Source organism: Budorcas taxicolor, chromosome 11, assembly GCF_023091745.1.
Source record: "Budorcas taxicolor isolate Tak-1 chromosome 11, Takin1.1, whole genome shotgun sequence".
NCBI classification, from domain to species: Eukaryota; Metazoa; Chordata; class Mammalia; order Artiodactyla; family Bovidae; genus Budorcas; species Budorcas taxicolor.
In genome coordinates this window covers 124366879-124390940 of record NC_068920.1, presented here as the reverse complement: position 1 = coordinate 124390940, position 24062 = coordinate 124366879, and the positions used below count along the sequence as shown (strand labels likewise).

Below are 24062 nucleotides of genomic sequence, written 5' to 3'. Positions count from 1 at the left end.
AAGTAAATTGCATAGTATGTGAATTATATCTCAATAAAGCTCTTAAAAATACATAATAGGACTTCCGTCATGGCTCAGGGGTAAAGAATCCATCTGCCAATGCAGGGGACACTGGTTCAATCCCTGATCTGGGAAGATCCCACATGCCACAGGACAACTGCGCCCTGTACCACAACTGCTGAACCCATGCTCTGCAGTAAGAGAAGTTACCACAGTGAGAAGGCTGATACAAAACTAAAGAGTAGTCTCTGCTCGCTGCAATCAAGAAAGGCTGTGCACAGTGACGAAGACCCAACACAGCCAAAAAAAAAATTATCAACTAATTAAAAACAAAAATACATAATGGTGGACTGCAAGAGACGCTGAACCAGGAGACAGCCCCCTCCTCGCCTCTAATTAAGAATGTAACATTGTAAGGCCCTGAGCCTCATCTGTCAAAGGATGCTACAATCCTATCCTGACTTGGACTCTGTCGTTCTGTTGCAGTGTTTCTAAAATTTTAATCCATCCTCCCTTTGATAAACTTCAAAATCTCCTATCTCTTTGTTAACTTACTATTTCAGGAAAAATAGCATGACAAAAATCAAGTTAATTCTCAAGATGCTTTTTTATACTACATTCACTCAGAATGATTCTGATCTGTTCTTTCTGGTCACGCCCTCCAGCCGCTACTTGGCCTTGAGGATGGGGATCCTAGCCATAACCCATCGCACTGTCCATTCTGTACACAGTCCTGCCAGGTGACCAGTCGTGGGGGCTGAGACCTGACATCTTTGGATCCATACAATTCTTTCCATTAGCTTTACAACATTTCCTACTCCCTACCCTTTCCAAGTACATATGAATTCTGACTCAAACTAGGGATCAAATAAAGTCAACCGTAGCAGATGTTCTAGTGATACAGGCCAACAAAACCCTTCAACTAGACAACAATCCTCAAAACTATTCGTTTACATTCAAATCAGCATCCTAAAGTAGAACGTACTGGAAACTTAAAGATATGTTTTTAATCATGGTGCATTTAATTCCATCCTTTGGCAATATATTATTCTTGAAAAATTGTGACCAAATCAATAGAATGCCAGACGTCTCCTATGACAGGAAGTACATTTTTGAGCTAAGTTACATTTGGAATCCAAGACCAATAATTCCCATGGGCCTGAAAGAGTTAATGTATTTGCAAAAGGAAGTACTTTTTTCCTTCTTCAGTGACAGGATCTAATCTTACGAGGCTTTAGGTCCTTCCGCCACACTGGTTAAGAGGGTAAAAGGGAAAAGGAGTTCTCAAAGATGGGAACCGATTAAGGTATTTTTGCTTATTTGTTATTGTTCAGGTGTCTAGAGCCCAACAGAGTTCATTATTTCCCACATTAGTTGGTCAGGCTTAAAGACCTCATAAGAATGGAAATAAAATCAGGAGGAAAATACCCAAAGACCATGAGGGCATGGAGTGGGACAGTCCTGTAGTTGCCAAAGTTACAAACATCCATGTTGTTGGCGTGTTTTTGTTAGATTTTTCTTCAATGTTCTCTTGCCCCTTAAAAAGTTAAAAAAAGAAAAAACACCCCAAGTGTCTACACAAAGCTCCAGGCATTTGCCCATCAGAGCCATGCAGATCAAAGACGACATTCGCCCTGAGAAACACTTCTGTCCCTGCACCCCTGCCTCCTCTCCATTTTTGAGAAAACTGTCGTATTTAACAAGGAGGCAACATTTGCCCCATTTTTTTTACTGTTTCAGACTGCCTCTTTAACCACTCAGAAATGCTGTTTGTTTTATGTAGGTGCAGCCTGAAGCCAGAGGGTGATGTAAGTGCGAGGGGAGAGGGGTCTTCTCTGTGGGCACAGCTCCGGGACCTAGTGCTCAATGGTTAATCACCCAACACCAGCCCCGGCAACTGTTGACACAAAATAGGTGGAGATCAGGTCTGTGCAAGCAGAAAATACCAGAAAGGCAAACTATATGTAAACACACTTAAGACAGATTTGACAAGAATAGACCTCAACCTGACTTGCTAGGAAACTCCTCAAGCTGGGAGCTTCAGTTCCTCTACTGAGGAGGCTTCCCCTGACAAAGTTTCCTTTGAGAAGAAAAAGAGTAACGTTTTCAAAACTAAAAGAAGTTTACAGAAGTCAGCGGAGACATGTGTCCCCTTGATTCACACAGTGTGAGTTTCGAATCTGCTCCTACACGCAGGATTTATGTAATGTAATACAGTTCTTGCAAGTACTTCTGGAGCAGAGCCAAACGAGAGAGAAAGAGAGAGAGAGAGGGAAAGAGAGAGAGAGGGAAAGGAAGAGAGAGAGAGAGAGAGAGAGAGAGAGGGAGTGAGGGAGAGGGAGGAAAAACCAGCATGTGCAAACAACCACAATTCAAAAAGTTATTTCTCTTGACCTATAAAACTCATGCAAAGAAGCAAATGGATAATGCTTAAATAGTCTTTTAATCTTATCTAACTGACACCTGACAACCCATTACTTATAGATTATTAATGCACCCACTAAAAAGTTTGTCATGTACAAAATCACTGGAGAAAAAAGATTGAATGCCTGAGGAAAAAACAAATTTTACTGTACAATAACTTCAGAAATTCCAAGCCTATTATCTGTCATGCCCTTCACAGACTCAGAGCGCACTGCTAAAATCAACTGATTTATCTTAATTATGAATCCAAAAGTGACAGCATGCATGTTTTTCATGTCTTGCGATAATGTTTAATTTCATCTAGTTTTTATTTTAAGGGCTAGATTTGCTTATTTAAGACAAAGAAAAGTAACAACTTTTTAATGAATAATCCTTTTCATCTGTTTATCAAAGGCCCTGTTGTGTGTGTGTGTGTGTTTTCACTTCTAATGTAAAACGGGAATAAAAATGTTTCATTCACCTTGCTTCTGTTCACTTTTTTACACTGTCTAGAATATTAGGGCTGGAAGAGGCTTAGAGTCCCACCAATTCCTCAGCCCTACCCATCCATTTAAGGCAGAGGAAGCTGTTGCCCAGGGAGACAAAGGGAGTTGATCAAGGACATGCATCTAATTGGTGAGGAGTGGGGACGGCAGATGACATGTTTGGACTCCAAATGTTCTTTCCCCTGCATATTCCCTTCCCTGACTCCCTCTATGTAAATGGTGTGTTGTCATGAGGCTTCCATGGGAATTTGTCCCTTGTGTGTTAGTTGCTCAGTCGTGTCTGACTTTTTGTGACCCCAGGGACTGTAGCCCACCAGGCTTCACTATCCATGAAATTCTCCAGGCAAGAATACTGGAGGGGTTGCCATTTCCTCCTACGGGGCATCTTCCTGACCCAGGGTCAAATCCAGGTCTTCTGCATTGCAGGTAGACTCTTTACCATCTGAGGCACCCTTAGCCACCTGTGGATGCTGGAGCTTTTCTCCTTGACCAGGGTGCCTCTCAGCCCCTCATTTCCCACACTCTCTGCAAGGGAGTCAGCTCCGAGCACGGTGCTTGATGGTTAATGACCCAATGGTTAATCACTCTCTGCTGGCTGGGTGACACCCCAGGAGTTCCTGCTTAGCTAGGACTTGCACCAAGTCCTGCTGACCTCCATACCATGTTCAAGGTCAAGCACCAAGCCACTGGTTTCACTGCCTTGAAAGGGATGTGGAGGAACACTGGGTTCATGATGGAATCAGTCTCCCAGCTCACTCTTCTCTGTGCCTTGCTTGAACCCCAACCCTAAGTGGTCCTGAAAGCATCCTCAGGCATACCAACTCTAAGCTCCAGACATCACACTCTTGTCCTGAAAAGCTCAGAGACTGGCTTTGAATGTTGGTTGGAGGAGAAACAGCAGATACACAAAACAGTGTTTGGACTTTCTGATCTATCTTCTTACGACCCACCCATTCCTGTTTCTCTTCTCACCTAGACTCAGGGTCCTAGTCTGGTAGAAGGGGCAGGGTTTTTCCATGTGGTGCAGTGGGCCAACACCTACCCTTCATGAGGAGTTTCCATTTTTCCTAGTATTAGCCATCTGATTGAACACAGTGGGTGAAACCTCTGAGTAAACTAAGGAATAAAACCTATAACAAAGTATATTTCACTGACTGCAGAGTCATTTTCAAAGAGGCTTGTTTGCTGGAAATTTTTTAAAATCTGCAGACAAAAGCAGCATCTCTGTTGAACTCCTAAGACTCTCTGACATGACAATACCTGAAGGTTTCAAAATTCACAGCTCTTTTCCCTGCGAGCTATTTGCTCAGCTTTCCTAAATAATACCCTGCCTGCCTGGCGCCTCGCCAGCTCTGTCTGAGGCAATATACAAGCTATACATTTTTTGACTGATTTCAATATTTTCTCATGAGCAACTAGACAGTTTTTTATCTAGTGAGTATTACTCATTGCTCTAATCTAAGCCCAGAGTAAGCTCCTATAAAGGTAATATTATTAGAATTGACACTCAAGGTGAAAAGCATAGCAATTAACTATGGCTTGGAGAACAACAACCCATTCTGAGATGCTGGAGAGCTGTTCTATTTATGTTTCCTTCTCTTCCTCCTCCTTTTAAAAATAGGGCACCTGTTACTCCATTGATCAATTAGGAAGTCTACCTTAAATGTAGGTTACACTTAAATTCTCAAGGGAAGAAGTTAGACCACCTGCTTAATAAAATTACCTCTTACGTGTGAAGTGGTTCCATCCCTAGGTGATTCCTAGGCAAGGAAAATCACTGTATACTCTGCACTTTCATTTTGTAGTGAATAGGAAACAAATGACCCAGCACTCCTTGCTTGGTGCACTCTTTTTTCTTTTTACATCTGTTTTCCTTGCTTTTGTGTCATGCCTCTGTTTAGTTTTATTGACAAAACAATCTGTGCCTAATGTTTAAACAACATCTGTAAAATGTATTATTAAATTATGTTGGAAGAAAAAGCAGAGCAATTCTATGAAACCCTGTGACCCCTATTGATTTTTAGATCCCAGAAGTTGAAAGGATAATTTGTGAATGTTTTAACATTTACATCTACACAGGTACCTATATTTATAGAATCTTTGATTACTTATAAAAGTATTTGCTACATTATTACCATAATTCAGAAAGAAACTTGACCTTTTACATTTGAATCTGTTTATTATAATAAGAGCGATCCTATTAAAAACAATAAGTTTACATTTCATTTTTACCTACCAATGGCTGAAACCTCCAAAGATAATATATTTCCCCTGCCACTGGTAATCAATGGGAAGTGATGCCTGAATGCTTTGTAGTTTTGAAGACAACAAATGAAAAAACTAGGAAAATCTGGTATGTGTACTAAATCTGAGAACTTGAATAGCTATGATGGTTCCGTAAAGTGTCACCTTGGAGTTCCCCTGTTCCCTGAAATCTTAGGCACTCTATTGATGGAGAGGGATTCTTCTGTCCACATCAATGCTGTATTTCAAATTAACTATCTATTTTGCACCTAAAACCCATTGCCCTGTGAGAGACAACAGAGTAATCATGGAACATTAGGCCTTAATGGGAAAGTACACAGATGAGAAGGGATAAACAAAGACAATGTAACATTTATTCAGTACACTCTAGGCCAGAACTCTATCTGCGGCATGCAGCAAGTAAGATACAATTGCAGGCACAAGTTGTCATCATATGGAATTCCCAAGTCTGCAACATGGCTGTGAAAACATATAAGAGAGCCTTTATTTGACCATTCATCTAGTCAAGGCTATGGTTTTTCCTGTGGTCATGTATGGATGTGAGAGTTGGACTGTAAAGAACAGTGCCCAAGAATTGACGCTTTTGAACTGTGGTGTTGGAGAAGACTCTTGAGAGTCCCTTGGACTACAAGGAGATCCAACCAGTCCATCCTAAAGGAGATCAGTCCTGGGTGTTCTTTGGAAGGAATGATGCTAAAGCTGAAGCTCCAGTACTTTGGCCACCTCATGCGAAGAGTTGACTCATTGGAAAAGACTCTGATGCTGGGAGGGATTGGGGGCAGGAGGAGAAGGGGACGACAGAGGATGAGATGGCTGGATGGCATCACAGACTCGATGGACGTGAGTCTGAGTGAACTCCGGGAGATGGTGATGGACAGGGAGGCCTGGCGTGCTGCGGTTCATGGGGTCGCAAAGAGTCGGACACGACTGAGCAACTGAACTGAACTGACACTCATATTTTCAGTATAAAAGAATAAAGTTGGTGTATTCAGGAGAGAAAAGAACCTAGTATTGACATTGTGCATATGTGTGTTTGTTTTCTTCAAAGTGCTACCTTCATATGAAAAGGTCTATATAACCATCTAATCTAAAAATTTTAAAAGTTTCCACTTAAATGACAGTCAACATATTAGTAATAGTTTTACCCTGATATAACTGAAGTATTTACTGCAACCACAACAACAATGAAAAAACAAAAAGACAAAGGCATCAAATGCTATTATTTATCATTTTGGGCTCAAAACATAATTGGGAGTGAGAGAGAAAAGGAAGAAGATACATATATTTATAGCACAGATTATTAATATATTTTAAAAATTATTATGCTTTAAGTCAAAGTCTACCATAGCATGCTAATAGATAGAAATATTTAGGCAATTAGTTATGGAGGTTGATTTTTTTAAAAACATGCAGTTACCTCAAATAGCTGGATAATTTAGATAAAATATTTTTACCCAAATTATTTGCATAATTGCCTCAATTCTCAAAAAATGTCTTGGCATAGATTTTTGCTACAATGTCTCATCTAATAAATGTCACATTCCATCCCAGAGCCCAATTCCTACAAAGTGCTAGTACCAACCATTTTACGATTTCTCTTCTCTGTTTGTACTCTGATACATAGACCAAACATACAAGTTAAAAGTTATTTCTTTTAATTCAAATTGTCTCTTAATGAATCAAATCTGTCTTGTTGTTTTACATTTAAATTCTCCCTGTGATCCTCTCTCCCCACCAAATCCCATCTGCTTTGTCCTTAGTCAGCCAAGGCAGGTAGAATACATTACTTTGTCAATTCAATTAAAAAGGGGCAAAATTAGTTCAGCGAGGGAATGAAAGAATTATTACAATGTATCAAACTTTTCTCATCTCATTTTTCTGTCAAAATCTAACTTCAAGCTGCATCGGCCAGGGTTTCTATGACAAGCTAACAACTCGACATGAGTTTATATTTTTCACATTCATATTTGTATTTCAATACATTATGTTGCTGCCAATAATTATGACTGATCTACACCCAAACTGCCCTTCAGCATTTTATTAAATCTCTTCAACAGTGACTCATAGTTTGTATAAAATGTACATGTGTGTTAACAAGTCTTAAAAAATCCAAAAAGGAAGACACACAATTTTAAATGTTGTGCCTAAATGAAGTGAAAGGGAAATGCTAAAATACTTATGAAGTGGTTTTTTTTTTTAAATTATTATTTCCAGAGTGAGGTAATGTGGGTTTGATGTTCAAATATGGGAAAAGGCTCTCAAAAAAACTCTGTATAATTTTTTTATTATGATAAAGAAAAATGAACTCCACTTTGTAGTTGTGTTATTTCATCTTCAAGTCTGCTATCATCATTTAAGATTCTCTCGCATCTTGGGTTTCAATACAGTGCCATCTGGGTTTCCCCATTTTTGCCTCATATTTGCAACTCAAAGTCCAGAGAAAAAGAAATCAGTTATCCGTTCCATAAAAGGAGAAGGTTTGGATGAAAAGTAATACACCATTAAAAATTCCAATCAAACATGGGAATGTCATTATTCACCGAATTTAAGAGAAACAACTTCTCTTACAACTTTCAGCTACTGGAGGGGAATTTCTCTACCACAGTGGCCCTCAGTCTTTGGTCACCAGGGACCCATTTGGTGGAAGACAATTTTCCACAGACCGGTCAGCAGCGGGTGGTTTCAGGATGACTCAAGCACAGGCGGGTTTGAGCCCCTGTGAGAATCTAATGCCTCCGCTGATATGACAGGAGGTGGAACTCAGGTGGTGATGCGAGAGATGGGGAGCGGCTGTAAACACAGATGAACAGCTTGGCTCACTCACCCATCTCTCACTTGCTGCTGTGCGGTTTGGTTTCTAACAGAGGTTGAGGATCCTTCGTCCACCACAAAGCTGTTGTAGAGTTGAAACAGTTGCCAAATGCGAGCAATGAAGTGCCAGCAGAGGTCACTTCTAACTTCATACAGAAGCAGAGAGCACACGCACAGTATATGGTGCCAGGTGAGAAGAGAATTGGGTTTACATCCCAGGTTATAAGGAAAAGTGATTTTCAAGTTACGTGGCTGTGCAGAATTGAATATCATAGTGAAGTTTAGGGTAGAGTCTGCATCTATGTTGAAAAATTATTATCTGGTATGTATGATAACTTCTTAAAGTCCTTATTTTTCCCTCTTAATCACAAAACCGAGGAAGTCCGACTGTGATTACTGTGCAGAGAATCTATGAAAAGACAGCCGTGTCCGGCTCTGTGCCACAGGAATGTCTGCCTGCCCTAGCACCCAGAGGAAATATCCCATGAGGCTGTCTACCTGTAACAAGCGGCTTGTATGAGAATCTGTTCTCTGGTAACAATGTTTGTGGATAGAGTTTTCTAGCAACACTGAAGAGGAAGAGAGATTGAGTGCGTGATAGCTCACCTGAATGGGCAGCGTGTTGCCTTCCTTAATGAGAGCTGGCCCAGCCACTCCTTGGCCCTCAAAGGGGATCATTTCCCAGAGAAATAAACCTGTACAGCCTCCATTGTATTCAAATTGCCTCCACATCAGTTTAACTTTTAAAATATGTAGGAATTTAGGCATGCATGCAAAATGGATAGTCTGCCCTATGATACTGTCCAGAACAATTTGAAAGACAGTTCAAGTATGCAGTATCAAGAATCTTGAAAAGTAAGATACAGCTGCAGGTAAAAAGAGGCAAGCAAAAAACCCGCAGCAGCCACAAGACTCCCAGTAACATGCTCAGGTAAGTATGTCTTCTGTTGGTTCCTGATCCACTTGACTAAAAGGGCTGCAAAAATTGATCTCCTAAGGCTGCCATAAGGTCACAGAAATTGATAACCCTTACAAGCAATGCTTATATGGGTCTGTCTGTGTCTTGAAGATAGTGCACTTTGTAAATTAATCCTCCAAAGGCAAATATATTGTAAGTAGCTTGTTATCTCTAAAATACTAAATTGAAGAATACATGGGATTATATTGACAGAAATTACATTTTCTGTAATGGGGCTTAATATATCTGAAATCTCTCCCAAAGGCTCCCAGGCTCTCTAACAGAGAAGAGTCTGTTAATGTAGGTGCAATGGACATCAAGAACAAACGTATTCACCAAAATGGATTAGGCCATGTAATCAGAGATTCTGTAATATTAATCTTTGACACTTATTGAACAGAAAGAAACACTTCTGTCTGCAGACTGGCATTCTCAGGTCTCCTTTTTCCCCAATCAGGCTTTGGGCCTTTTCTGCATTTTACTTCAAAGAGGATAAGGTTTCCCCATCATAAACACTAATCTAAAAATATTGGGACAATTAATTAGATACACTTAGTTTTAAAGGAGATCAGATTTCGATACCCTTCAAATATGACACTAGCTCTGGGTGATTATATGAACCTGGCTTTCCGCACAATCACAAAGGGTAATAAATCATACTTCCTCAAAGGCTGTTTGCCGCACTGCTATACATTAAGTCAGAATATTGTTGGCTATCCTTGGTACATAATCTCAGCTTCTCTCCCAAAACAGGAATTTATACATTTACTTAGAAACAGTATTATACAACCCTGAGATCCATCAAGTTTTGAATAGCTTCAAAGTAGAAACACCTTTTATTTTTCCCTTTTTTCCATAGGGAGATAAGAAGGACGGAGTATCCATCCTGGAATGCACAGTCTAACAAATTCTCAGTGAGCTTAGTTATTCAGCGAATTTAAAATCTAACAGATGTGATAGTGGAGTTTCTTGTTTCATAGAAACAAGGATATTACTCTTTCTATTGATCATCCTTAAAGATTAAAAAAAAAGTGAGACATTTACAGAGCCACAGCTAAATGAATTAAACATTTTTACTATGCCTAAAATTTGTCAATTTATAAAGGAGGTGTAAAACAATACGGTGTTTTCTTTTCTAATCTAGTAAGTGCTCTGGCTCATCTGTGTTCTTTCCTTTGGATCAACAAGCCACCAGGGAAAACTGGGTGTGTCTTCTTAATGCAAAACAAGAGCTGCAGGTTGCCAGAGGGGAAAGCAGATTGTGTGTAAACACAAAGCCAAATTACTTACCAATTGTTCACTTGAAGGATGGTGAGTCCCGTGTCTTGTGCCAACTGCTTTTTCTGTTCTTCAGAAGGGTAAGGGTGCTGAAAAAGGACAAAAAGGATAGGTGTATACCTGTATGCTCCGAACACACAATGTGCACATCACAACAGGTGCAACGCTAGGTGCAAGGGATTCAATAGTAAACACATATGCTCTGTTAAAAACACATATATATATGTGTGTACATCAGGCAATTTGAGGCGGTCTTGTCAATAACTTAAATGTCTGCTGAGGTCTATAATAAAAGGTAAAAATGCTGAGGTGTGTCACTCTTATTAATGGAATACTACATCATCTAATTAATGGCAGTAAAAGACCAGCCAATTACAAAGATTAGTGAAGTGTATAAATAGCTACTTAGGATACTTGCAGAACCTTGGTACTGAGTTTATTCTTTAACAGGTTTACTTGTTACAAACACAGAAAGTTCAATAGGATCTTCCTTGTATTTTATAGGATTAAAATAACAAATCCTTTTTGACCATACAAAATTTGTGTACCACCTTGACATAATATTTTTCTAGAACCACAGATTTCTAAAGCTGACCATTTGACCAACAAGCTCAGCCTAGGCCCCCAGAAACTAAGCACTTTGTTAGCATCACATTCTCCTCTCAAAAAAAACACACCATGTTGCTGGATACCAATATCAAAGTTGCTGCTGCTGCTGTTAAGGTGCTTTAATCGTGTCCAACTGTGTGCAACTGCATAGAGGGCAGCCCACCAGACTCCTCTGTCCCTGGGATTCTCCAGGCAAGAATACTGGAGTGGGTTGCCATTTCCTTCTCCAATGCATGAAAGTGAAAAGTGAAAGTAAAGGTGCTCAGTCGTGTCCAACTCTTCAAGATTCCATGGACTATAGCCCACCGAGCTCCTCTGTCCATGGGACTCTCCAGGCAAGAGTACTGGAGTGGGTTGCCGTTGCCTTCTCCATATCAAAGTTGAAGTGGGTGTATAAAAAAAAAAAAACACCATTCATTTCAACTCTTCTGTAAAGCACAACCAAATGAAATTCTACCAAAGTTGGTTCCCTATCTGAATGTCAACATAGTCTAGGATTCTGAACACAGGCCAGTGTAGTAAGGTCAAAAACCAGAACATTTTGCGTGCGAAGAACAAGTCTCAGGAGTTAAGAGTGAACAAAAAATATTACATGATTAGATAATAAAATGAAATCCATACTTCTTGTAAAAATGTTTAGAATTCTACTAAGATTAGTTTTGGCACAGATACTTTTTATTTAATAGTCAACTATATCTAAGTTTGAAATATACATTTCTAAAGCCTGGGAGAGAAGCTGAGGACAGCTTCTATTAGAAGCTATTTCCATCTATTTGAGACACTGGCTATTTTGAACACTGCACCCCAATAAACTCTCCCAAGATAAAAACTGTCCTGATAGTCAACCTTCTATTCTCTATACGAAAGGGAAAGGGCACCCCAACTCTCCATTTTCCTGTATGGTGCCATCAGAAATTAAATTCTGGTCTATTGAATGTTAATTAACATAGCTTTCAATCTTATTAATAATGTCCGGTTAGATGCTTAGAAGTCTTGTTAATGACCACTTCAATGCTCTTATATGTAAGTTTAAATATGTTCTATATCTATACACATGGGATTCTTTTGTGGCAAGCAGAGATGTAGCCATTTTTCCCATAAGCATTGTGACTTGATTGTCACTTAATCAATAAATACACAATTAGAATAAGGCTTTGCTTTCATGGAATATAGTGCCGCTCTCTTAAGAGCTTCGAGTATATTACAGACAAAGTGGTAATTAATCCCCATTATATCCCTTTGAGGGACATAAATGGAATCTGTTGTCCCTCCTGTTTCACAGGTGAGGACACTGGCCAGGGGCTGGCACGATCGGCAGCAACATGACCCAAGCATATTTCCTGCTTCCCATCCAGCATCTAAGCCTCTTCATGACAGAAGGGTGTGGCAAGGCCTTTCATAATCTCCATTCCTGTCCCCCTTCAAGAACCTCCAGAATACTCACCTTGCCTGCAAGACTCACCACCATCCAGCCCCACCCACCTCCCAGATGGTATCCTCTCTCCTCACCCCACCTCACCTTCTGTTCAGCCATCTTCCATTCTTCCAACACACCAAGTAGGTTCCTACTCGCAAGTTCCTACTCCAATGTCATTGTCAAGTCTCAGCTCAAATGCCAAGCCCTCCCCTCCCCACTCTCCACCAGCTCTCCTTATCATTCTCACACCATTCTCCCTGCTCTATCCTCATAAAAGCAAGCATCACACTCAGAAACACCCATTCTGATTATTTCTTTCCTTGGTCATGTGTCTTTTCCCACTCATTTAGCATCTCAAACACCCTCAACTTTCTCATTCACCATCCTTAAAGCCCAGACCTTCACATAAAGGAAACCAGTAAATATTGATGGGACAAAGGAATGGGTCTAACTTGCCATGATACACAGATACTCTCCACTCAAATGCAACATCAAAATGTGTGATAAGATTTTTTTCAAAGCCCATAGGAAGTATAAACATTCCAATCCAAGATCCACAGCACTACTTTTCTTACTTCATTCCGAAAAGTGATAGCTACCCGCTCTTTTCAAAGCAAAGTATATCACCTCCATAATCGGTAAAGATCACAGATGACAATCACCCTACTCACCAGGATGCCAGTCATCACAAGCAAAATCTCATGACTGAACACTGACCTAAAAGCAATTCACTGCCCCAAGGTTTAAAACACGACTCCTGTTGCATAAATATTTGCCACACAGTACAAGCCAAATGAATCTTATCCTCTGAATTGAAGAGTGAATACTAGTTCTAGGGCTTCCCATGTGGGACAATGGTAAAGAATCCCTACCAATGCAGGAGATTCAAGAGACATGGGTTTGATCCCTGGGTCAGGAAGATCTCCTGGAGTAGGAAATGGCAACCCACTCCAGTATTTTTGCCTGGGAAATTACATGGACAGAGGAGCCTTGTGGGCTACAGTCTATGCGGTTGCATAGAGTTGAACACAACGGAGCACAAAGCACATATACAGACATCTAGTAGATCTCCGTCTATACTAGCTGAAAAACTACATAGTTATATATGACCCTATTAGATTGTATGGATTACACTGCTATTCACTAACTATGAGACTTTGAACAACAGACAACTCTTCCTTGATTTTATCATCTGGAAGTTCTCCAGGCTAGCAATTCTTAAGTAATAAAAGCCCATCTGAAATATGCAAATTCTAGCATTTAGCTGTTGGTACTATTCGCTATACAGGGTTGTATACTGATGTACATAAGTCATTTCCAATCTGTAACATCTTCTATAATATAATTTGCTTCCAGTTTTGCCAGGTCTTCTTTCAGTGATTTTCGAAAGAATTAATAAACATGTCAATGGTCCCTCTTCACTACAGCTGAATGGTAACACCTTTCGCCCTGTCTTGTTAGTTGTGTTTTACTATTATGATCAGAACTATATGAAAATTAATATTTATGCCATTTACCTTTAGTTACTTTGAAAATTGAGAATTGTCACAGTCATTTATTTGTGCTGTGTTTTCAAGAGTATTTTTGCATGCTTGTTTGTGAGCAAATTTTACATAAATTCTTAGAAAGCAAAAGAGATTCACATTTTACATATGCAAGGAGTGTCAGGAAAATTCTCTTTGGATCTTTAAAGTCACCTGAATCATTATAGCTTCAAAGAGCAATCTATGGCCTGCAAATTGTCAGCGCAAATTTAGATTGTTTCCTTACATCATGCAGTTTCTGATTTCATAATTTAAATATCATAAAATGAGAAAGTTCAACCCTTTTATTTTCCCCTCTGTCACTTTTCATGTGATCTGATTTTAAGTAATTGGAACAAACTGTGCCTAATTTCATGCAGCATAATTGCCAGGCAGCCTCAAGCTATGGAGACCCAGCACTCTGTCTCCATTAAACAATTTTCGGTTGTTCAGGATATATTTTTTAATAGAAATGAATGAGCCTGGATGAAATTAAATATCATAATAATCTAGTCATTGTTAAGGGAAAAATATCAACAAAATTCCTAAACCTTTGTCTATGGTAGGACAACTGGATATTTTTCTTTTTCTGACAGTTCTTGGACCTAGTGTCCCACAAACTTTCCACTCCCTGAAAAAATAAAAATCCATAATTGCTAGAATCCCATGAAAGCCACGGCTTCAGGTAGTTAATCCACACTCAGCCAAAAATTCACAAAAAGGAGGCTTTTTAACTGAAATCCAATATATTTAACTGTCTTAAATCCTAATCATCTTTACTAGATAAGCATTTTCTGGACAGTCTGAGTTACCCCTTTGTAGACTTAAAAAGAAAAAATGACTTGACAAAAACCCCACATGCCACAGGCAAGGCTGCTGTGAAAACATTCAAAGCCCAGTTTGCGCTCCGCCCATAGGGCTAGGGAGACCATGAGAAGGGCAAAGGTAGATGTCATTTTACAAAAGAGAGGAGGAGTGCCATTTTAGGAAGAGAATAGAAAATTTATTTCAAACCATTGCAACCACAGGGCTAGGCCCCTCTTGCCATTTTCCTGAACACCTTTGCTATTATGGCATCTAACTAGCAAGGACGCTGGTTGAAGAAAGATCAGTGGGTTCTCGTGAAGGAAAGAGGGATTGCACTTGCCAGATACACCAACCATCCTAATCACTGTGGGATATCAAAGCAAATTTGACCGCAGTCCAATAGACAGTGACGGGAGACCTCTCCTTTGTTGTGTACATTAGCTTCCTGCCATTATCTCTTAAAAGCTTAATTATTTGCAAACAATTGATCAAGATGGGAATTTGAGAAAGGATATGCAAGGGCCACTGGGAGAACTGCAACGCATTAAGAGAGCAAACAAAATTACTTTAGATCTTACAATAAGAATTAACGATTGAGACGGGAGAGTGAAGCAGGGCAGTAGCTGCAAGGCTTCTTTCTGGAGTGTTTCCCATTTGATCTGCATTAACACCTCAGGAATGAGTGAAAGCCATAAAACAGTGATTATGTATGGGTAAAGCTGACCCTCCCTTCCAACATTAAACCTGCACACATGTATTAGGCTGGCTTCCCTGGAGAGAGCAGAGCTGCTGGACTCAGAGGGAAAACAAGTGGCTTGTGGGCAGTGGAACCCGAGCTAAAGGAGAGAACTCCCTCAATGACCATCCTGATTTCAATAATCAACACCCTGACTTCTTTCCCATCTCCTGCTGAAATAGACACCACTTGCCACTCTTCCTATGTTTCTGGAACTGCAGTGTGGCTTCTAATAATGACCTCGGATAGCAGTGATGGCTCAATAACCCCATCAAAGAATAAAATGATCCCCAGAGTATGTGTCCTGTGTAGTAGAAATAGAGGTTGTCTGGAAAAAAAAAATCTGAAAATAGCTTACATAAAAATTAAGTCTGGACTGTCCTTTTACCAGAGAGAGAGGATAGAAAGTGACAGGAAGAAAATGGCAACTCTCTAAAGAAAGTTATCTCTGTCCAATTCCAATCTTGTGCTTGAGATGAGAATAGGGAAGGGGTCCTGATGTTGGTTATCTGGTATTTACAAATTTACAATACACTGGAAGAAAACTTAAGTCTTTAAACAATCCAGCCCACTCTGAGATGCGCGTTAATGGGAAAAGAAAACTCTTCAGCACACACAGATGGAAAATGTCCAGCCTTCTATCTTAACGATATCCTTGACCAAATGTATTCCTTTCATCAAATCTTCCACCCCTGACTGCAAATGTGGATGCCAAGACAGTGATGAACTTTATCTTATCTACCCTGGTAACCAAGTTTCAATAATGCTCCCTCCCTCACTGCCTTGCCCACTCTAACAGCTCATTGTAATGGCAGCAGAAAATTTGAAAATAATCCTGTACAGAGCTCACTGGTGAGATAATGGAAAGCTACACTGCCCCTTCTCAAGCCTCAGATTAGTAATTTCTTGTGACACAGAACTGCCTCTCCACCGAAACTGCAAAACAGCTATAACAAAGCAATAGAGGTGGAAGCAATTTTCAAGCAAAATGTTACATGCTATACTTTAAAAGGTATGGGAATAGGTACCAGGGGAGCTGAATCTAACAGGAGGAATTATGGCAACTGTCCAATATCACCCTTATCAAGGCAATGTTCTGTTGCTTGGCTGAATATGTTGGAAGAACAATTTCGGAACTTCTTTTATCCCTTTTTCTCCAGCCCTTTGCCTCCTCCACAGCCAAGTTTAATGCATTAATATAAATTGACCTTGAGCTAAACTCTGGTATGTGATGGAGAGATACTCCCTTTAAAGAAGAAGAGGGGAAAAAAAAAAAAAAAAAACTACCATATGGCTCTTAACCATTGTATCTCTGTGTTCTTTTAAAACTTCTACTGAGTTCTTGTCACTAAGGGAATATTGTAGATCTAAATTAAAATAACCAGCTATGTAGGTGACCTCTAAGAGCAGAAGCAGAGGCTTGTTAACCAAATATATTTGTATTTGTTTAACGTCATCTTTTTTTGCCTATAAAAACTTCTGCCACTTTAAATAAACTTGCAGCCATTTTCCCCTTTTGCACTGACTATGAATAGCTTACACTGTGACAATTACATTGATCTAGGATACTTCTTTCCTTTAAAAAAATCCATAATGCTTCCCTATTGTCTTTCAGCTTTATGAATTAGTTTTACTGTTTCAGTGAATGCTTTTTTGTCTTCTGACTGCACATTATCAAAGAGACACTTTGTGCCTCCTATTTGCATTACAAAAGCAGAGTACCGTGCAGTGGAAGAGCAGAGCCTGAATGCATAGCAGTTGAGTCCTGCATCCTCACACGGGCTGAAATCAAAAGAAGAACGGTGGTGGGGTCCGGACTGGCTAAGAAGCCAAAAATGTTTCGAGCATCATCAGTGAAGTTACAGGATTTCAACTTGCTTTCTTAATTCTCAACCAACGAACGGTCCCAGATTGCCTAGTTGCTTAGACTGTGTTCAGCACTGGCTTTTTCCGAAGCCCGGTCGAGCCGTTTTCCAGACAAACCCTTCAATTTCTTGTCTATCCAGCAGTGGTTATAAGAAGTTGCTAGTAGGAAGTGTGCAAGCAGGAAGGTCAGGTAGGAATCTCTAAACTTGATCTTATCACATGAAAATGACATGGGTGTGGAAGGAAAAACTGAACACTGGATAGTATTTAGTAACAGTCTTCAGTTTTGCACTAATGAGACTATACAATACACAGCAGTGAAAGCGTTGTTATAGAGTTAATTGTAAGAGGCTAATACTACAATGCATTCCCTGTCTCATCTATCTGGTCTTTTAATTTCTTATAAATATCCATCAAACATAAAATAAAAACACCAAATAGAAAAAAAAAAAAAAAGCATACTACATTAGGCTACATTCATAATCCTCTGAATTGGGAACTTTTTTTAAGTTGCTTGCAATTCTATTATAATAACAATGTTTAGATCTGTTCTTCAGTAGCTATAGATATGTTCCAGGAGTATTTTTAAATATATGCATTAAAGATATAAAATTTAGACTCTAAATTAGCAATTACTTATATCCTTCTAAAAGTATTAAAATTCATGAAGAGTGCTGAAATTATTTTGAACAGTTATGATTATTAATGAATCCCCTGAATATTGATTCTCTTAGTAGGAAACCATGGCTATAAAAGGAAACACAGAAAAACCTATAAGAAAAACAGGGTAAGAGGAGTAGGGAATGGGGGTAGGGGTGGGAATAGGGGAGAAAACATGCTTCCTTTGTGTGTCCATTTTGAATCACTTTAAGTAACAGCTCGTTTGAACTCTTCCAGACTGTCAGTAGGACATGTGCATTACCCAGATATATCTTGTGACCCTAGGAGTGGGGACTCTGCTCAGTTCCACTGTACAGATGAGAAAGCTGAGGCTTGGCTAGGTCCTAAAACATGCACAAAGGTTCACAGCTACATAGATCTGGAGCCAGGTCGGCCTCCCTCTGAGTTTCTCCACTTGGCTACACTTTCACTGATGATTCTTTCCCATCTCTCCATTCCCTTTTAAAGCTAAACATTGTAAAACCAAAAACATATTCTAATGGAACATGAACAAAGTTCTCCATTGTGGTGAGTGGTGACTGTTTCTCTGCAGTTTTAATAGCCTAGATCCAGGGAGAGTTGCCTCCTTCCTCCCCTCCACCCCCAGCTCGCATTGCCACTGCTTCTACCCTGCAGGCAAACATCAAGGGGCAGGGAAGGGGCTGTGAGATGGAAGTTAGTTCATCAGGACCCTTCCCCATATTCTCCCTCCAGCATCCATCCAAAGGGACTTGATTAAATAGCAGCTTAGTAGTATTAGTAAGAGTGATCGAAGTAGTAATGGCAACATACACTAAGAAGTAAGGATGTAACAGGCAGTGTTTCAAATTCTTCACATGCATTAACTCACTTCATCTCCACAAAACATTATAAGAGAGGCTCGATTATTATACCCATTTTACAGATGAAGAAACTGGAGTACTGAAAGGACAAATAACTTTCTCTTCACACAGTTTGTAATAGAGCTGGGATTTGAAACTTGGTGATACCATACAAGTTGAGAAAATTCACTTCCAAATTATTTTTGTTTTCTAAATACTGGGTGGAGCCAATCCACTCATTCCTGATGAGCTAATCATGAATATATAGATGATGATTACTACTCATTTTATAAAGAAGCTATTATCTTAATGTGTATGGGTCCACACATCAGTTCTGTTAATGGAAGTAATAGGAAATTTTGTTACAAGATACAAAACTCAATGGAAAGTAATACATCCATCACTTTATTCATTCTTCTTGTGTTGCTTATAAACATAAGAATGAGGGTAGGTTATATACAAGAACACTTTAAAGATTATAGAAATAAATGCCTGCTCTTCCATCCAACTGCATTACAATATGCCTTAAATTGTCTGCTTTGAAATTAATTGTTGTGTGTTTTTCTACCAATTACTTTCATTTTGTATGTGATTCTTAATCAAATATGAGTTAAATTACATTTGGAACCATTTCATTTTAGTAGAATACTAATAAAAACACAGGAATGCTATTGCCATTTACAAGGCAACCAGCCCAGTGCTGTGCCCAATAATATTTGTTGTATAAATGAATGAGTGCTATTGAAATTAGGAGAAGGCAATGGCACCCCACTCCAGCACTCTTGCCTGGAAAATCCCATGGACAGAGGAGCCTGGTAGGCTGCAGTCCATGGGTTGCAAAGAGTCGGACACGACTGAGCAACTTCACTTTCATTTTTCACTTTCATGCATTGGAGAAGGAAATGGCAACCCACTCCAGTGTTCTTGCTTGGAGAATCCCAGGGATGGGGGAGCCTGGTAGGCTTCCGTCTATGGGGTTGCACAGAGTCAGACATGACTGAAGCGACTTAGCATAGCATAGCATAGCATATTGAAGTTAGAGACACCCAAAATGCTTCAACTAGCATTTATAAGTAGAAGACTTCAGATAAACATCAGAAGACTAGCAGCCCCATTTCAACAACTGTTCATCCTTCTCACTCAGTTCTACAAATCCCAAAAGCAGTGTAGATTTTATTTATTTAACTGACATTTTTATAATGCTTACACTGTGCCAGGCAATGTTCTCAGTACTTTACAAGTATTTACTTGTTTAATCCTTCTAACAAGTCTATGAGGTCAGTGTGTTTACCCTGAAGTTACAGATCGGGAAACTGAGGTGCAGTTTAAGTTACACGCAAATAGGAGGAAGTTAGGATTTGACCCTAAGAAACCTAGTTCTTCATGTTCTTCATTCCTGTGTTATTCCGTTTGTCTTTCTTAGCATGTACAAATTCCCCTGAAGTTTCTTCAAAACCCACTCTATGTTGTTTTGGGTTTACATGTTGCAAAAGTTCCCTTCCCACTCTCCAACTGCAATGTAATAAAATTCAAGTTCTCCATCTCATAGGACTGAAGAAAGAATAGAGAAGACTGTTTCGACATACAAGCCTCCCCCAAGAATTTCACTGTAATAAATAAAACAATGGCACACCATCCTAGACCACTTTTCTGAAAAGAAAGTTCATGACCAGTTTATAAAATAAACTTCAATAAAGTAAGGATCTTTTCCAAACTATATACAGCTCATCTCCACTATTGCTGAGAGCGTGCCAGCTACAAGGAGACCTAGCCCCAACCCGAAGAACCCTTTTCCACTTTAAAAATCAAAGCAAAAGAGTTTTGAAACCATGAAGAGAAAAGACCAGGAAGATGAAATACAACGATAACACTTGGAACGAGTCTGTTGACAGTCATCATTACTGCCTTTACAGACACTTTGTCCAGTATTAAATATTGAGGAAAAACACCTGTAGCAAGAATAAAGTATCCATAAGTGAGAAACAAAACCAGTGCACTTGTTGAGAAGATGTCTTGAGAGAGAGAAAGCGAAAGCTAGGGAGAGAGATGGAGAATTCGTGCTGCTCCCAATATGACTAAAGACCCCTGGAACTGGTACTCATTCTCTAGTGCTAATTTTCCCACTTAAATTACAGTGATGGTGTAGCCTCATCTCATTAGAGATCATTGTCCCCAGTAGACAGTTGTGTTTATGGGGGACTCTGGCTGTTCCACACCTGCTGATCAGGTTGCTATGTGATCAAGGCTGCATACAAACAGCAGACTCGAGCTTGCTGGACTGCGACTGATGAGCCCAGGCTAATTCAGGGGTGATTATGTAGTTTACTGGACCACTAAACCTCTTTAAGCTTGTAATTACTGCCTATTTGAGTAAAGAACATTCAAAAGCAATTCACTGCATCATGCCTGCCACAGCTGGAAGCAGGCTGCCAGCAGTCTGTGGGGACATTAAAATCTACAGGGACGTGGATTGAAGCCCAGCTAGCAGACACTGTTAGCGGCACCCGCAGCCAAGTCTGTGCACATTCCCGCTCACCTCTCCTGACCAAGCTTACCATTAAAGGTGCCATGAAAACTCTAGAACAGCCATAAAGATGACAAATAACGGACTGAAGTGATACAAACTACATTTTAATGATTTCCCCCCTTTTGTAAAGCTAAAATCGAAAACGTCTTTTCACAATGCCAAAGAGAGAGAAAGCATATGCTTTACATAACACACACCACTGAGATTTGCCATGCACTTGGTAAAAGTTCCATCCAAAAAAATACCAACTTGAAAACAAAATGCCCACCTTTTAGGCTTTCTAAAAGAACTAGGATGTAACGTCACCTGAGATCTCTTCCACCCACTTAGCTGTCGTGTTTATTACCTTAGCTGGAAAACTATTGTTTAGCTAGTGGATCGACATTTTCAAAGATCACGTGTAGATTTCTTCTGTTAATGAATTAAAATGCTGTTCAGACACCTGAGTGAAATTTACTTTCAGGAGTCAGAGAAGATTTCAGGGGAAAAAAATGTATCAGTATTTATCAGTGTTCTGGTTTTCTTTTGCTGACATCTTAACAACTGTAGTTCTTTTGTACAACAAAAGTGTAAAACATGCTCTGCATTGCTGTGGATATAATTATTACTTGTCTCTAAGTAACAAAAACAAAAACGAAAAAGACTGGAACCTAATGAAGGGGGATTAAGTTAATTTCTTTTTTAGCTAACAGTTTCCTGTCTCTCAAAATGCAGACCTTGGTGAATATAATGTTCAGGGAAGGAAAATTAAGCTTTTATTTCACTAAAATCTCCACTTTGGAATATTGATATTAAAATATTAAGATGATGTTTATTCTTTAAAAGTATGTAAATTTGGTATTAAATAAAGCCACAGAAATCCTTTCTGACTACTTCATCCAAAGTCCACAGATCCAGAGGGTTTATGTATTATCTGCACATCATTCCTATTAATATTCATTAGGTGGGTCTGCTTGCATTTTTATAAGCTGTGAGAGAGGCAAAGAAACAACCAGAATTCTTTAACACACAGGCATTATCAATTCAATGTATGCCAAATAGCAGAGCACCCTAATCTGAAGTTAAGATTCTAACACAATATAACTTTACTTAGCTAATTTTTATGAAAACTCTTTCCCCTTTACCCACTGTAGTCTAAGCTATTTAACTATCTCTATTCTCTGTAACATACACTTCAATTTTAAATTTAAGAGAGTATTCAGCACTATACTTTATCTTGGTTAGCAACAAAACACTTACCTTGCAATCAAACTAAAGAGAATTTCCCTTTAAGGAAAAAAAAAAACAAAACTAAAAACTTTAAATTGTCTTAGTAATAAGATTACCTTTATCTTTATGAACCTTTTTAAGCAAACCCCTTTTAACTCCCCAAAGCATTTATTGATGTGAATTCACTGTCTGTCTCCAGAGTGGATTATAGAGGAGGGAAGAGTCTTAGTCAAAATTTGGGCAGATCCCCAGTATTTGTTTCCCAAATTATGTTTCCTCGGTCATGCAGTCTGCCCGGACAGGGAAATGCTCACAGGGCTGTGGATGTTTTTCTGTGGCATTCCCAAAGAGCCCACAGACATTCCTGGAGCATCTTAGATGAGTGGGATAAAGAGTGGGACCTGTCACCAACAAGACGGCAAGATAAAGGGGACAGAAATAAAGGTACTCAAAGTTAACTTGGAATGTAAACTGGGGCAACCACTACAGAAAACAGTATGCTGCTGCTGCTGCTAAGTCGCTTTAGTCGTGTCTGACTCTGTGCGACCCCGTAGACGGCAGCCCACCAGGCTCCCCCGTCCCTGGGATTCTCCAGGCAAGAACACTGGAGTGGGTTGCCATTTCCTTCTCCGATGCAGGAAAGTGAAAAGAAAAAGTGAAGTCGCTCAGTCGTATCTGACTCTCAGCGACCCCATGGGCCGTAGCCTACCAGGCTCCTCCATCCATGGGATTTTCCAGGCAAGAGTACTGGAGTTGGGTGCCATTGCCTTCTCCATAGAGGATCCTTAAAAACTAAAAAATGGCACCACCAGGTGATCCAGCAATTCCACTTGTGAGTCTATATCCGGAAAAAAAACAAAAACTCTACTCCCAAAAGATACATGCATGCCAATGTTCATAGCAGCACTATTTACAATAGTCAAGGCATGGAAGCAACCCAACTGCCCATCAACAGGTTGACTAAAGAAGATGCATGTGTATATATGCATATATAAATGGAATATTACTCTGTCAGAAAAAATAATGAAATCCTGTCATTTGCAGCAATCATGGATGGACTTAGAGAGTATTACGCTTAGTGAAAGGGAAACATACTATATGATATAACTTATGTGTGAAAAAATAATACAGGGACTTTCCTGGTGGTCCAGTGGCTAAGACTCTGTGCTGCCAATGCAGAGGGCCGGGGTTCAATTCCTGGTCAGGGAACCAGATCCCACATGCTACAACTAAGACCCGGAGCAGTCAAATAAATAAATAAATATTTAAAAAATAATAATACAAACAAATCTATACATAAAACAGAAACACACTCACAGATATATTAATAGAAAACAAACTTATGGTTACCAAAAGGGGAGGAGGGACAAATTAGGAGTACGGGATTACCAGATACAAACTCTTCTATATAAAACAGATAAGCAATAAGGATTTACTGTATAGCACAGGAAGTTTTACCCAATATCTTGTAATAAACTACAGTGGAATATAATCTGATAAAAAACAAACAAACAAAAAAGTTAACAGCCAGTCTGAAGTGGTTTTTTTTAAGCTATGCATTTGGGTGAGCTTTTACGTCCTCTATGTTTGTATAACACTTCACATTTTCAAAGACTTTTATTATATTTCATGAAATTTGAGTCTTACACGTACTTGGTCAGGTTGA

General features: G+C 39.4%; 1 protein-coding gene across 2 annotated transcripts in view; it reads right to left on the bottom strand.

Annotated features, from left to right (window-relative positions):
* The window catches only part of MEIS1 (Meis homeobox 1), a 145433-nt gene that overhangs the window by 16101 nt on the left and 105270 nt on the right, over positions 1–24062 (bottom strand). For both annotated transcript variants that reach the window (XM_052647883.1, XM_052647884.1), the window contains exon 9: positions 10234–10310. In XM_052647883.1, the coding sequence (XP_052503843.1) occupies positions 10234–10310 (77 nt within the window). The remainder of the gene's footprint in view (positions 1–10233; positions 10311–24062) is intronic.